At 38.8% G+C, this 14,213-nt stretch overlaps 2 protein-coding genes and 1 pseudogene across 7 annotated transcripts in view; 1 reads left to right on the top strand and 2 right to left on the bottom strand.

Annotated features, from left to right (window-relative positions):
• The window catches only part of LOC111645213 (protein CEBPZOS), a 29,526-nt gene extending 18,297 nt beyond the window's left edge, over nucleotides 1-11,229 (top strand). For 4 of the 5 annotated variants that reach the window (XM_087170426.1, XM_087170424.1, XM_087170427.1 and 1 more), the window contains 4 exons: nucleotides 6,423-6,565; nucleotides 8,506-8,623; nucleotides 9,583-9,627; nucleotides 10,167-11,229. In XM_087170426.1, coding sequence (XP_087026552.1) covers nucleotides 8,506-8,623; nucleotides 9,583-9,627; nucleotides 10,167-10,249 — 246 coding nt within the window. In that variant the 5' untranslated portion in view covers nucleotides 6,423-6,565 and the 3' untranslated portion in view covers nucleotides 10,250-11,229. Of the gene's footprint in view, nucleotides 1-6,422; nucleotides 6,566-7,807; nucleotides 7,976-8,505; nucleotides 8,624-9,582; nucleotides 9,628-10,166 lie in introns of those variants that run through there. The other variant, XM_023394310.2, reaches the window with a different exon arrangement.
• On the bottom strand, nucleotides 1,572-4,672 carry LOC111645247 (forkhead box protein A2-B-like; annotated as a pseudogene).
• cebpz (CCAAT enhancer binding protein zeta) overlaps nucleotides 9,941-14,213 on the bottom strand; it is a 16,406-nt gene continuing 12,133 nt past the window's right edge. The window contains exons 11-17 of one of the 2 annotated variants that reach the window (XM_087170423.1): nucleotides 13,731-13,791; nucleotides 13,102-13,301; nucleotides 12,899-12,946; nucleotides 11,852-11,947; nucleotides 11,662-11,729; nucleotides 11,314-11,395; nucleotides 9,941-10,453 (exon numbers count right to left, since the gene is read on the bottom strand). In XM_087170423.1, the coding sequence (XP_087026549.1) occupies nucleotides 10,290-10,453; nucleotides 11,314-11,395; nucleotides 11,662-11,729; nucleotides 11,852-11,947; nucleotides 12,899-12,946; nucleotides 13,102-13,301; nucleotides 13,731-13,791 (719 nt within the window). In that variant the 3' untranslated portion in view covers nucleotides 9,941-10,289. The remainder of the gene's footprint in view (nucleotides 10,454-11,313; nucleotides 11,396-11,661; nucleotides 11,730-11,851; nucleotides 11,948-12,898; nucleotides 12,947-13,101; nucleotides 13,302-13,730; nucleotides 13,792-14,213) is intronic. The other variant, XM_023394308.2, reaches the window with a different exon arrangement.

Genomic DNA, 14,213 nt, shown 5'->3' with positions numbered 1-14,213 from the left:
TCTTAATAAATAATAATCACTTTATCACAAGATTTTAATGATGATTTTTCCTGTTTAGTTTTTCTCTTGTTAATTTTATTTTTCCAGTATAGTAGATGCTTTTTGCTCATATTTGTTATTTATATAAAGAGCTACAACTAACTGATTTTCATCTTCGATTATTCTGGTGCTTATTTTCTTGATTAATCAATTAATTGTTTTGTTTATAAAATGACAGAAAATAGTGAAATATAATTATAATTTTTCACACTCTCCAAACAGACATCTTTTATTTTGACAAAGAAAATCATCAAATCCTTGTTCATCACTGATGCTTGAAAAATGACTGAAATAAATATTTGATTATAAAAACAATTGATCATTTTCTATCAATCAATTAACTGCAGTAATATTTATTAAAATGGTGGATCTTTAAACTGCTGGATGACATTTGTCCACCCTGCAGACACGACAGCTGTGAATCCTCGTGTACGAGTCACACTCACCTGTACGAGCGAGTCTCTAATATAAAATCTGACGTCATTCATCATGTTGTAGTTTCACAGATCAAAGTTTGGAGACAATGATTTAAAATATTTAAAGTAAAAAGTAGGAAAATAATCTCTGAATTATCAATGAATCTGTGATGTTCAAACTCCTTCCAACCACGTGACTCTGTAGCTGGTGGCAAACTGAAATCTGGTTCAGACATTCGTGGTTCCCAGAGGATGAATCCTAATGACTTTTGTTAGTGATTTTTCCTGCAGCATCAGCAGCTGAACATCTATCAGATGGATTGGGTTCAAATTTTATTCAGACTTGAATAAAATGAATCCTTATAACTTTGGTGAATCTCTGAACTTTCCTCTAGCGCCACCACGAGGCCAAAAGTTTCATTTATCCAACACTTTATGAGACATTCTCATCAGCCTCAGCTGCAGTTTGGTTTTAAAGCTAATTAGCTCATGTTAGCATGCTAACATGCTGAATTTAGATGGTGAACATAGTAAGAATAAACCTGTATAAATAAATATTTAAACTCTCTGAGACCAGAATCCTCCTGAAACACGTCCTGTGTCGCCATTAGTCTCATGTTAATGTGATTTAAAACATTTTCACTGTCTGTCGTTCTCGTTTATCTGCTGACACTTTCCTGTGACTTCACAGTTTAGTGCTAATGTTGTAAAGAGAGACTGGATCTCCACAGTTAATTTAGTTTCCACTGTCCAATCAGTGCTTTTCTAGTTGTATGTGGCGTGTAAACATAAATGTTACTGAACACTAAACTAGTTTTACTTTAGTAAAAGTTTTACTTGCTTTGCTTTTTAAGTAGTTTATTCTTTTTATTTAATTTATTGCATTCATATGTTTTCTTACATATTTATTCCTTTATTTAATATGAAAGGATATTGTTGTATTACAGACACGTCATAACTTTTATTTTCAAAATAAAAGTCATGAATTTCAAAACTTTTATTGTCAAACTGCCTCAGAAACACAGCAGGTGGATAAATCTTTGTGGAAAGTGGAACAAATTGAATGAAACCAATAAAAACATTGAGTTTTTTATATAAAGGTTTTTATCTGTAGCACATGTAAACACACAGATGAATGATGGACTGTGGAAAACTGTTTTTCTCGCATTAAAATACAAATCGAAGTGAATTTATTTTTCAAAAAGTCCTTTTTATTTCATGTGGAGTTCATTATGGGTCTGGTGTAGACGCCGTGGTAGTAGTTGGTGTCGGTGTGAGCGGGATCCAGGCCGGTTTTAGCCGCCACCACCGCCCCGGACACCGGGTAGCCGTAGCCTCCGTACTGGAGCACCGGGTCCAGTTTGTGGTGCTGAGGCTCGGACATGAGGTTGTTGATGGAGAACGGGTGGTTGAAGGAGTAGTGGGGGTGGGGAGGGGGAGGAGGAGGAGGAGGAGGAGGAAGAGGGGGAGTGCGGGGAGTCTGAACTGGAGCTGGTGCTGGTGACCGAGCCGCCCTCAGACCCGGGCTTCCCCCCCGCCTCCTTGTCACCGGCACCGGGCTGTTTCCCGCACTTGAAGCGCTTCTGCCGCCGCAGGTAGCAGCCGTTCTCGAACATGTTCCCGGAGTCCGGGTGCAGCGCCCAGAAGGAGCCTTTCCCGGGTTTGTCCGGGGAGCGCGGCACCTTGATGAAGCAGTCGTTGAAGGAGAGCGAGTGTCGGATGGAGTTCTGCCACCGCTGCTGGTTCTGCCGGTAGAACGGGAACAGGTCCATGATCCACTGGTAGATCTCGTTCAGCGTCAGCATCTTGCTCCCGGACTGCTGGATCGCCATGGTGATCAGGGAGATGTAGGAGTACGGCGGCTTGGCGTGCGTGTAGCTGCGCCGGTACGGTTTGGGCTCCCTGGATCTGATGCTGCAGGCCGGGCCGTACACCGGGCTCATCACCGGCATGGTCCCGTACGGAGGCGGGCTGATGGAGCTCATGCTCGGGGGCAGCCCGGCGCCCAGGCCCGGCGTCATCCCGGCCCCGGCCTGCACCACGACCCCGGGGTTCTGCGACATCCCGCCGGGCACCGCGGAGTGACAGACCCCGGCCGGGTTCATGTGCGCGGGGCCGGTCATGCCAGGCGCGTTCATGTAGCTGCTCATGGAGTTCATGTTTCCCGCTGCGGTGTAACACTGAAACACAGAGAGCAAGTTATTAACAGTTAATTAATGCAGGATGATAGTAAAGATATCACTGCAAATTAACCAATCAAAAGTCTGTTCATGTTATTTAAATAAAAACAAATCATATAAATGACACTTTGAACATAAACAACAGGAAGTCAGACAAACAAACAAATAATAACAAACAAAAACAAACATTTAGCCTGTTTAAAAAAAAAAAGTAGTTTTCACGTAAAAATGATATTTTTGCATTAGTGCAGTGGGTCTATCAATAATCTTTTATCTAAATAAATGAATGATACATTTTCTGCCAATCAACCAATCGATTGATCTTTTCAGCTCTAATATAAACATGTATCTTGAGCCTTTAAAGGTCTAATTGTTACACTAAGTATTAATCTAAACTTTTTTCTTTTCTTATCTCAATCTTTTTGAGGTGCTTTGTGTTATTTTTGGAGTTATATCTAATTTATGACACGGACAATTGAACTATGTAATAGTCTTAATATTGCTTGATTAATTATTTAGGCCTAAATTATTAATCAATTATCAAAATAGTTGATTTTCTGATGATTGATTAATTGACTAATAATTGCATCTTGTGCCACTGTGATCATGCTTTTTAATTTTTCTATAATACACTTGGTTTGAAATTTATTTACCCACATTTTAATTCCTTTGTGCACATCTGTTATTTTATACTTTCAATCCAAACACCAGCACAGACAGAAGTGAGTTAAATTCAGGCATTAATTCAATTATATTTCCTCATTTCAGATGCCGTAACATAAATTTACTCCATATTCCTTTATTTATCGTTTTCTCTTATTCTTTTTATCATGATTATATGTCTCTGATGTTCTAATAAATAAATCTTTGGACTCTAAAGCCACAAGGCCCAATCTGTGTGTGACTCAGTCTAGAGAAATAAAATGTAAGTCATTAAACTTCAGCTTGAGATGTTTCAAAAGTCTCTGCACCTTCAGGGATAAAACTCGCTCTGTTGATCATTAAATGATCGACTCGACATGAAACATGTTTTAAACTGTAGAAAACTTCTCCTGAAAACGAACAAATTCCCTGAAAGCACAGAAAAGAGAACTGAATATCTGGTTAAATTATCATTATTATTATCATCATTATTATCATTATTATTATCAGTAACAAATGAGAGGCTGTTAACACTGATATTGGTCTTTGATTAAAAAAGGATAAATACTGACAGATTGGTTCATGTGTTCTTTAAGTGTAAAACACTATTTAAGATTCTCTAGTTGACAGTCACTTCACACTGTCTGGCCTTGGTGTGACCTACATTTCATTTTCTTCACTTTTATTTAATCTTACAAACATAAAGACCAGAAATTTAATTTGAGTTTTACTTGTTTCCACAAATACATTTTCAGCTATTTTTCCACAGGATTTCTGCAACAGAAATGAAAATAATTATCTTAAGAAAAATACATTTTTTGAAAAACTCTTTAACTTTGTCATTTTTAAATGTAATTGAAGATTTGCTTTCATGGAAATAACAGTTTGGATTTGTTTGATCATATCTGATTTTTGCTCCAAAACGGGAACGAAAATAAAATAGAAGAGAAACCTGAGCTGTAATTTGAACTCAGGGCAGAAAGAGAAGTTTGTTGAAAGTTAAGTCGTTAAAATGAAATGCATCATATATTTTTAATTACAGAATAAAGATTCAAGTGTATGTGAAATTGTAGGTTAAAGTGTGAAGCCATGTTGTAATGGTTCGGAATGTGAGTGAAATACCGAGAAGGCCTATAAAAAAATCCAGTAAGTGGACATTGAGTTAAGTTTTTTGTTAATTTCATCTTCTCATCAGAGGCAGGAACTTCCGGTCTGTTCGGTACTAGATCACAGTTAAAACTCGTGTAGGTTTATAATCAGCGGGCTTCCGCTCACATGAACCCGCAGGAAAGTGCACACACCTCGGTCTCTCCGTAGTAGCTGCTGCCGCTCCAGTCCGGATGCTCGTGTCCCTCCATCTTAAAGGCGCTCAGCATCGTGCACGCTCCAGACCAGACTCATCCAAACAGCTGCAACACGAGGCGGGAAAACAAAACACGTGAATCCCACCTGTCCTCAGCTGGCGGCCGGTATCGGTCCGGTGTATCCTGGCTGTTTACAACCGGGGCTGGTGGCTCATACCTGGGCAGCTTCACTGTGACCGGGACACGGTCTCTGCTCAGTGACTGAGTCTGCCGCGGAACCAGCGACCAATCAGCTGTCTCCTCTGTCCGCGCTCGAGCTCACAGTCTCATTTGAATATTGTCAACACCTCTGCACGAGACCCCCGCCCCGCGGTGATAATAAATAATGACGTTATCTGTCTAAAGTGACGTCACCAAGATAACTTAATACTTTTACACTCAGTGAAGTAACGAAGTACTTTTACCTGTAGAAGGGTGCCGCCCACCTGCAGCAGCTCCAGGAGCATCGCTGTATTAACAATCAAACAATGTCAATATAATATATGAGGAGATTTTACTGCAGAATATTTTACTTTTAATATAAAATACATTCTGCTGCTGATACTTCTGGACTTTTACTTTAGATAATGAAGTGATTTTGAATGCAGGATTTTTACTTGTAGGCTAATGGAGTAATATAAAGTATATTGTATAATCAATATCAGTACTGATAGTGATACCTTGACTTTAATACAGATTCTTATTGATACTTTTTTCAACAATTTTTTAAATCAAAATCCATTTTAACCAAAAGAAAACTACCAGTAAACATTCAGGACAAGTTTTAGTTTTATTTTATTTCTTATTTCTAAGCTTGGTCTCTTTCCACAGTCCGATGTGCTTGTGTAAAGAAACAGCCAATCGCCAGCATTAGTAGATCGTGGGCCCAGCATGCTGCATGCTTATTGGCTCATTGACACTGATGAGATTTACTCATTCACTCCTTGGATGTCCAAAATCAAATGACAAGACATTTTTCCATCCTCGACAGTATCAAACTAAAGTATGGACGGTTGATACCCGGCTCAGGTGGCAGGAGGAGGAATATTACAGGAGGGATTTTAGCTGCTGCACCACAGCAACAGATTCACTCACAACAATCATGTTCTTATTTATCAGAACAACAGCTCCTCTTATCACACTCGGGTAAAGTTTTGAAGGGAATTTAATCTAAAAAAATCCTGTAATTTAACTATTAAATTGTTCAAAAAGGACAATAATGGAAACTGAGCAACACTTAAGATACAGGCTATAAACATACACATGTGACCTACATTTATTTATAGAGCTCAGATAATATTAAATATGAAGATTTAAAACAGGCAACATTTACAGCTTTAATCTCTTGTCTGTTTCTGAATGAAGTGTGAGCACATTCACTGGTGTTGTAACCTCTCATGTTGTTGTGACGTGTCAGTAACTTACTGTGAAATAAAAAACAGAAGACAAAAACATAAACAGCATCAGTTTGAACTCATGAAAAATCCTGACGATTATAAATGTAAAGCTTGTTTTTGACCTTGAAAATTAAAAAACAGTTTCACCCAAAGGTCCTTTGAGTAGCTGATTTGGAGCTTTCAATCATTTCACATGATTAATGAATTGTCCTTTTGTCTTTGAGATAAAGTGTTGAACCCTCGACCTGCTTCATCTGTCATGACTGCAGTGAAATCTCTGCTTCCCCTCACATTACCCGTCCAACATGTCCTCCTCTGTCGTCTCACTGCTCCTGTACATGTACTAATCAGTCAGTCTGCAGCTTGAAGGGGATTTTTGTTCAGTGTTTTCTTCATGTTTTATAGGAGTCACAGGCTCACAGAGTGGAGGCTGTCTGGGATCTTCCTCCTCCTCCTCCTCCTCCTCCTCCTGTTTGTGCTGTGACAGTGTGTATTTACCTGGTGGTGGATGTGAAAGGACAACAGGACAGACGGTACACACAGCCGAGGTGAGGAGACAAGAGGAGCTGGACCACCATGCTCTCTGCACACACACCCCCCCCCCCTCCTCCTCCCTCTGTGGACGTCAAACAACCCTAAATATTTCCCTCCTTTGTCCAGTGTAGCTCAGCAGGTCACACAAGACAGAAGACACTCAGACTTTCAGGACAAAGAGAGAAGGCTGAAATATTTACTGAAGCTACTGCTGTCCAAGAAATACCTGCAAACAGCTGCTTTTTCAACATGTGAATAAGTTATTGATTCAAAAACATCTGTATAACTGCAGCTTTTCATCCGTCAGAGAAACAGCTGCTTCTAACAGTTAAAGCTGAATCCCCTGCAGGCCAATGTCTGTCACACTCTACAATCCAACAAACAATATATTCATTATTGTAAAAGTCATTGTCGACCTAAATCAGAAGGGTTTATCTTCTGACATGAATTACACAATTACCACATTGTCCCACACTGACACCTCCTGGTGAGCTCCTGCCACTACAGCCAGATTAACACATACAAATCTGTGCTTTTTATTTTTTATTGACATAAAATAATAATAATAAAAAAGAGCAAAATAATAACAATAACAGTGAAAGCAGCAGGAGAACTGATGAATCTTTTTCTATATGACATCAGCAGTCCTACCTTTATAACAGATGACACACCTGTTTAAACATCAGAGACGTCTGTAATGAGATGTTTCTGCTGCTGTTTCTGTTTTAAAAGACAAAATGGTTTCTACTAAAACATCTATTGAATCAAAAGACAAGAAAACTTTATATGTTCTCTGAGTAGTTCTTCATTTCTATTGCTTTAATAGATGGCAGTTATATACGCTTACATTGTTTTAAAACCTTTTCATCGTTTCACAGAGAAAAATAACAGAAAAGTTACGAGACCTCATGTGACAAAGCAGTAAAATAAGAACTCATTCATTTTTTAAATTTATTAAATATATATTAAATATGATATACAGTATAAAAAGATAAGATTTCAATTGTTTTAAATCCTCTGAATAATTACAGATTTTTTAAATTTATTTTATTATTTATTTTATTATTATCTATTATTATTATTATTATTATTATTATTATTATTATTATTATTATTATTATTATTATTATTAATAGTAGTAGTAGTAGTAGGAGGAGTAGTAGTAGGAGTAGGAGTAGGAGTGTATAACTGCTATGAGAGTTACATTGAAAAAATCAATTCGTTGACATTTGTACCGACCGAGCTTCCGTACCTGTTAGCTTGTTAGCCGATAGCGTCTGTTAGCCGTTAGCATTGGTTGTACAACACAAGGACAGAGGATCGTTGAGTTCTTTGAACATTTCACGTTATATTTAACATTTCTTTTCACTACTGGAAGTTGTTTTAAGAGTCATTCAGTTGTTTTCTTTTCCTGGAACCTGAAGGTGAGTAAATTTACCGTCAGAGGAGATTACGTTTATTCACAGACACTAAGAATCTGAGACGAAATGTATTAAAAATAATCCTGTTTTCCACGTTTCAAATATCGTCTCACGTCTCCTCCTGTTCAAAACCACGTATCTAATGTCGTCAGTAATGTGTCAGTGTCTTCATGACAACAACAGTTAAACTTAAAAACCAAAGTTACACCGTGTTTTACATCAAGGTTAAAACAGTGTAGGACAACAAGCTGAAGATAACTGAATCACATTCAGTCCATGAACAGAGGAAGTAAAATAAACTAAACACATGGAATAGTTTTGTATTCTTGCTTAACATGAGGCAGAAATCACTGATAGACAATTTCAGTTGATAAAAATAATAATAATATGCAGGGCTGTTTATGTTCTGTTATCTGATCTATAAACTGTCCCTATATTTCTCCAAGCCTTTCTTTAAGATGCTAGAGAACAGTGTTTTCGTCCCTGTGAGTTTAAATAAAGTTGTGTTTGAATGTGTCAATCTCTTTCTTCAGATGCCGCCCAAACCTCTGGAGCCTCTGGCCAAGAAACTGATGAAGGGGGTGATCGTCCTGGAGCTGCTGGGCGTCTTCGGGGCGTACGGCCTCTTTCAGAGGATGAACAACAGTCAAGGCATTAAACACTCAACAACAACAACAACAACAACAACAACAACAACCAGAGTCAAACACACTCAGTTTCTGTAGATTAAAGAGAACCAGGTCTTTATTTAGAGCTTCTTTCAGGAGAACAGGTCTCTGTCTTATTGACCCTGTTCTCCAGTAAATCAAAGCTCAGAGCTCTCTCCATGTTTACCTGTTGTCTTGATAAATTCAGATTATGTCCATTTCCACATTTTTATTTCCATCACGGTCACATTAGACCCACCACCCATCCCCAACAGAAATACGTTTTTATTGGCTCACTATAAACCTGAATGTGGCCGAGTGACTGAGTGATGAAGTTACACCATTGGTCGGCTGACTGAGTGTTAGTTTCCTCGTTCAAAATTAGTTTGTATGACATCATCAGGGGACATTTACAAGCAGCGTTGACAATTTTCTTACTAGATTTACGAACTTTTCAGACCCTTGAGCGACTTTTTTTTCAAGTCGAGCGACTTCTTGGACAAACCTCAGCTACTTACCAGAGTCACTTTTATTCCCCTGCAAGTGAAGCTCAGGTTTTCCCTCCACAGACACACCTCTCTATGACGACATGAATGAGCTTCTAACTTTCTCTTTGTATTTATTTACAGTAATGAACCACATTTCAGTTGCTGTTTCTAACTTGTTCCGTTGTCATGACAACCGAAACATAAAAACACGTCAGTGAGAACAGCTTTATTAAAATACTGTATGGGTCATTGCTTTATCTGCAATTTGCATAAAATCAGGTTCTTGTATGGACATGTACTTTATTTTGAATTAAACGTGCTGCTATTACATTATAATCCCCTTTAATGTTTAACTGGCCTTTGTTTGTCTATTTGAAACGCAGCCGCTGTTTGAAATGAACCAGCTTTTATCTGAGACTTTACATTCGACTGAGTGACTTTATTTATTGAAAACATCTTGTTTTATTTCCTACAGACTTCAGGAACACCATGAACAGGAGGTTTCCATCCATTCTAGAAGGTAAGAGTCGCACATGAAGATATTAATAAATACACTGATTTCAGTTTAGATTGACTGTGACAATTAAATATTTTTTTAAAAATCACACTTTTACTGACAAATCTGTCAAGTTCAGATTGCAAATAGATGGATTTACATTTCATCCTGTAGTTAAAACTGTTGTCTGAAACCAGAATCTGCTTTAACCTGCCTGGTGATCATCTGATTTTGTAAGTTTAAATTATAAACGCCCCCTCGTGTGTTTAACTAGTCAAAACTAAAAATATGGAAATGTTTATCTGTTTACAAACATTACGACTGTAAACGAACTTAATCAACATCAGGAAACAACTTTAATTTTAGTTGACACCTTAAGAGTTACAATGTATAGAAGAAAAATCTCTTGTATTGTTATTACATGGTCATCTGCAGAGAGATACAGGTAACCATGGTAACCATGACAAATGAATGTCCCATATACCAAAGTCTTTAATTTTATAAAAAACTAAACAGGGTGCCTCTTCACACTGTGATGATCCAGTGTCTCTGTTTCCTCCCAGTTTACTACCAGTCCAACGAGTGGGCGGGGGTCTACGGCGTCCGAGAGAGAGACCACGAGGCCTGGTCGGCCAAACGGGACTGAAGGAATCCGGCAGAGAAAAAGTCCACGTGAACAAAAACTTCTACTTCTTCCTCTTCTTGTTCCCGGGCGTCCTGCTTCCTGTCCTGGCTCGGCCGAACATCGTCTTCCTCTTGCTGAACGCGCTCTTCTTCCTGCGCAGCGTCTTGACGTCGCGGCCCTGGATCCAGTCGTCGCGCTGAGCCTCCCACTTCAGCTGCTTCAGACCTGCAGGGATCAGCAAGAAGCGTTATCACTGACTCTGGATCTATCAATCTGTATTAGTTATGGATCGGTATGATTGATCACGTCTCCTGTTCATACCGGCCCCGGATCCTTTTCTAACACGACTAGAATGTGAGTGAAGTTAATGAGGCTTCAGCCGTCTGAATTAACGAGGATGATTTTACCAAAGTTACAGGTTTAGTGACACTTTAAGTCCCCAAATGTAACATTTATAAACTGCAGCTGAAACTAATGATCTATTAATTGAGTAGTTGAACATCAGAAAAACAATCGGCCACTATTTTGTTCATAATTTGTCATTTTTCAAGCAAAAATACTGAAAAAATGCGAAATATTTACTTCTCAAAAGAAGATTTGCTGCTTTTCTGCATCATAATTATAAACAAAAAATGTTTGATCTTGAACTTAATGATTCATTAATTGGAAAAATATTCATAAGTTACAGCCCAAATATAAACACTTAATAAATGGTTGATAACACTCTAAATGTAGCTGTAAGCAGAGTTTATGAAGTGTTTATATCAAAGGACTTGATTTAGGAGGATTTCTTCACGGTCAGTGTGGACGTACACGTGGAACGATGAGTTAATCAATAATCTATAAAAACTGAACACTGGTCATTGAATTGAAACTATGAATATAGATGTTAATTTCAGCCACATCATCATCATCTGAGTGTAAATCTATTTGTATATTGACTCAGTGATTTTCTCTGTGGAGAAGTTATTAAACAGCTGGTATCCAGCAAACTGAACAGATCCTCCGTTTGTCTCTGGTCATCTCTGCTGCTGTTTCTGTACCGCTCAGGTGTTCAAGGTTCCACTGTCGCTCAGGTGTCTCACCTGCTTTGTCGGTGTTGGCCATGGCGTTCAGCCCGATGCTGTCAAACTTGGAGCCGGCGTTCTCGTCCAGCAGGGAGCCGAACTGAAAACAACAAACCAAGAACACAATCAGCTGAGTTTTGAGTCTAAGAGGTTTGACAAGTGTTTCAGGGCAGGTGGAGCTGGAACGATACAATCTATTGATGATTGATCGGTTGTTTTAGTCACTTTTCAAGCAAAACCGTGAAAACTTGTTGCTTCCACCTTCTCAAATGAGATTCTGTTAATGTTCTTCTATGATAATAAACTTTTTAGTTTTATAACTTTATCAGACCCAGTAAACAGAGTCCGGGGAGATTTTAAGTTCACCTCTTCAGCAGAAGCAAACATGGCTGCATCTTTCTTTCCTTTCTTCTTCTTCTTCCCTGGTTTAGAACCTGTGACAAGAAATGATCAATAATAAAGGACAGTGTTTCACTGATGCAGCAGCTGGAGCTTAAAGCTTCATCATACAGGAAAAAAGAAGGAAAACTCCTTGTTGAATAAACTCAGCTCTGACCCAAAGCTCCTGAGAAGTCGAGCTCCTCTGAGGGTTTCCTCTTCCCCTTCTTGGTGGGAGGAGTGATGTCAGGAGTCTCCATCTCATCGTCTGAATCTGCAGAGGAAAATGTTTCATTTTGATTTTTCTGTGCAGGAAAAATACTAAATTCATTACCTACTGTAAAATGTATGTATGATGTTTTTAAAATTCTATTTTAAAGCTCACTTCATTTTATTTGGTAGATTTTTTGGGGGATTTTAAAATGTTTCTTTTCATATGAACATGATGAAGTTCAACATACGTTCTGTCTTTTCACTAAAACACCAACTTTTTTCAGATGTTCCACGAGAGAAAATCTGATCTGAGAAGAATCAACAACTTGAAACTGGCTCTTTCACAGTTTTTCATGGGTATTGAACTGGTGATTTTTATTTTCTTTGTGCAGAACAGATATCACAGTGATCTGATGTTATGACCCGGAGGTCATTTGGAGCACGTTTCTGATGTGTAATTTGTGTGTGCTTTAATGCTGTGCTTGTGTTGTGGATATCTCTCTCTCTCTCTAGGGTTCCTGCTGAGGTAGGTAGGTGTGTAGGTGTGTGTTGGGATGCAGGTGTGCAGGTGTGCAGGGGCTGATTGGTGCCAGCCTCCAGGCTTGCAGTTTTAAGGCCGGCTTCTTCCAGCTTCTGCAGGGGCCCATCTCTTCCACTTCCAACACCCTGCCAGCCAACATGTTCTCATATTGTATATAGTTTGCTTATGTGAAAGGTCAGCCCAGGTGCCATGGGGGTGGGTAGCCGTTTTCTCCTGTTTTTGTTAGGTTAGTGGCTTGTTTTTTTGCTCCTCTTTTGTTTGAGTAGGTAAGTTTAGGTTCCTTAGTTTTAGTTACTGTTTGTTATTTTGCTGTTACACAGTGAACACAGTGACATCACCAGACGTGTGTTTTCTGCAGGTTTTACGTTAATGTAACGACCTTCAGTTCAGACGTGTCATGTTCAAAGTGTCAGAGGGATGTTACCATACAGGTGTACGTCTGAAAAGAGGCTGAAAGAAACTTGAACTCACCATCAAATGCAGCAGCAGCATCATCATCCTCATCCTCCAGCTCTGGAACTGACACAGAAAAGAAGAGAAATAAACAGGAAGTCCTGGAACTGTAACAATGTAAATATCACCACTTTTTCAAATGTATATAAAATATGTATAAATTTCCATCTGATTAACGTGTTTCCACAAAAACTATGATTAACAGTTATTTGTTCTGTTACCTTCATCATCATCGTCGTCAAATTCCTCTCCACCTCCGTCAGGATCCATGAATGCCCCTCCTTCCTCCTCCAGCTCATCCCCGAAGTCTTCCTCGTCCATACTGCCCAGAGACACCTCCTCGTCGTCCAGGTCGTCCATGTCCGAGTCGTCTGAGTCTGAGTCCTCGGCGTCTTTCTTCCCTTTCTTATGCTTCACGTTGCTGAGAGACATCGAGGGGGAAACAGAGGAAGAAGGACATGAGATAAATAGAGGACATTAAAACATCACAGCTGGATGGAGAGATTACTTCTTTTGCCTCTAGTGGGCAAAACAAAACTGTGAGGTCAAAGGGTTTATTCATCCGTGTTAAATTTAAGGCTGAAGCTGAGAATTAATCTGCAGATTTTCCCCATAAAAGATTCATATTTTACACTTATTTAGTGTTTTATTACAAGGAAATGTAATTATAAACCATGTCAGTGTTGAGCTCTAGTCAGGTCGTTTGAGTCTTTCTTCTGATTGGCTGACTGTGACTACTGATGGTCAGAGCTGAGCAGACGATCAGATTCAGACTAAAAACTCCTTTTGTTCAGGTATAAAACAACAGAATATAAACTGACCTGCCAGATATGAAAGAATAAAAACTCACCCTGCAAAGTCCAGATCATTGTCCACCAGGTCAGTGAAGTACGAGTCTCCCTCACAGGAATCTGTTCATAAACAAAGTCACATCCAGTTATAGTCAGAGGAATATTAAAAATATCAAATATCAGTTCACACAGGATTTCAGTTTTCATACAAAATATGTATATATATGCCTTACTATACTATGATGTTTTTGTGACATTTTTTTATGCCATATTAAACTATACTATGTTGTTTTTCCATGGCATACTATCCTCTTAAATCCTTCTATAAACTTCAATTGGTCCAGAACTCAGCTACCCGTATCATGACTCATACCCCCTCCATCCACCACATCACTCCTGTCCTCCAACAGCTCCACTTGCTACCGGTTCAGTTCCGTATTCATTTCAAAGTCCTTCTATTAACATTTAAGGCCATCCACAACCTCGCCCCCCCATATGTAAGGCAAAAAAAAAAAAGGTCATAGTATAGTAAGCCAAAAAAA

Source organism: Seriola lalandi, unplaced genomic scaffold, assembly GCF_002814215.2.
Source record: "Seriola lalandi dorsalis isolate HSWRI2012SDOR001 ecotype SW California unplaced genomic scaffold, Sedor1 jcf7180002054947, whole genome shotgun sequence".
Lineage (NCBI taxonomy): Eukaryota > Metazoa > Chordata > Actinopteri > Carangiformes > Carangidae > Seriola > Seriola lalandi.
The sequence above is the reverse complement of the archived record's forward strand: the minus strand, read 5'-3'. Positions and strand labels throughout refer to the sequence as shown.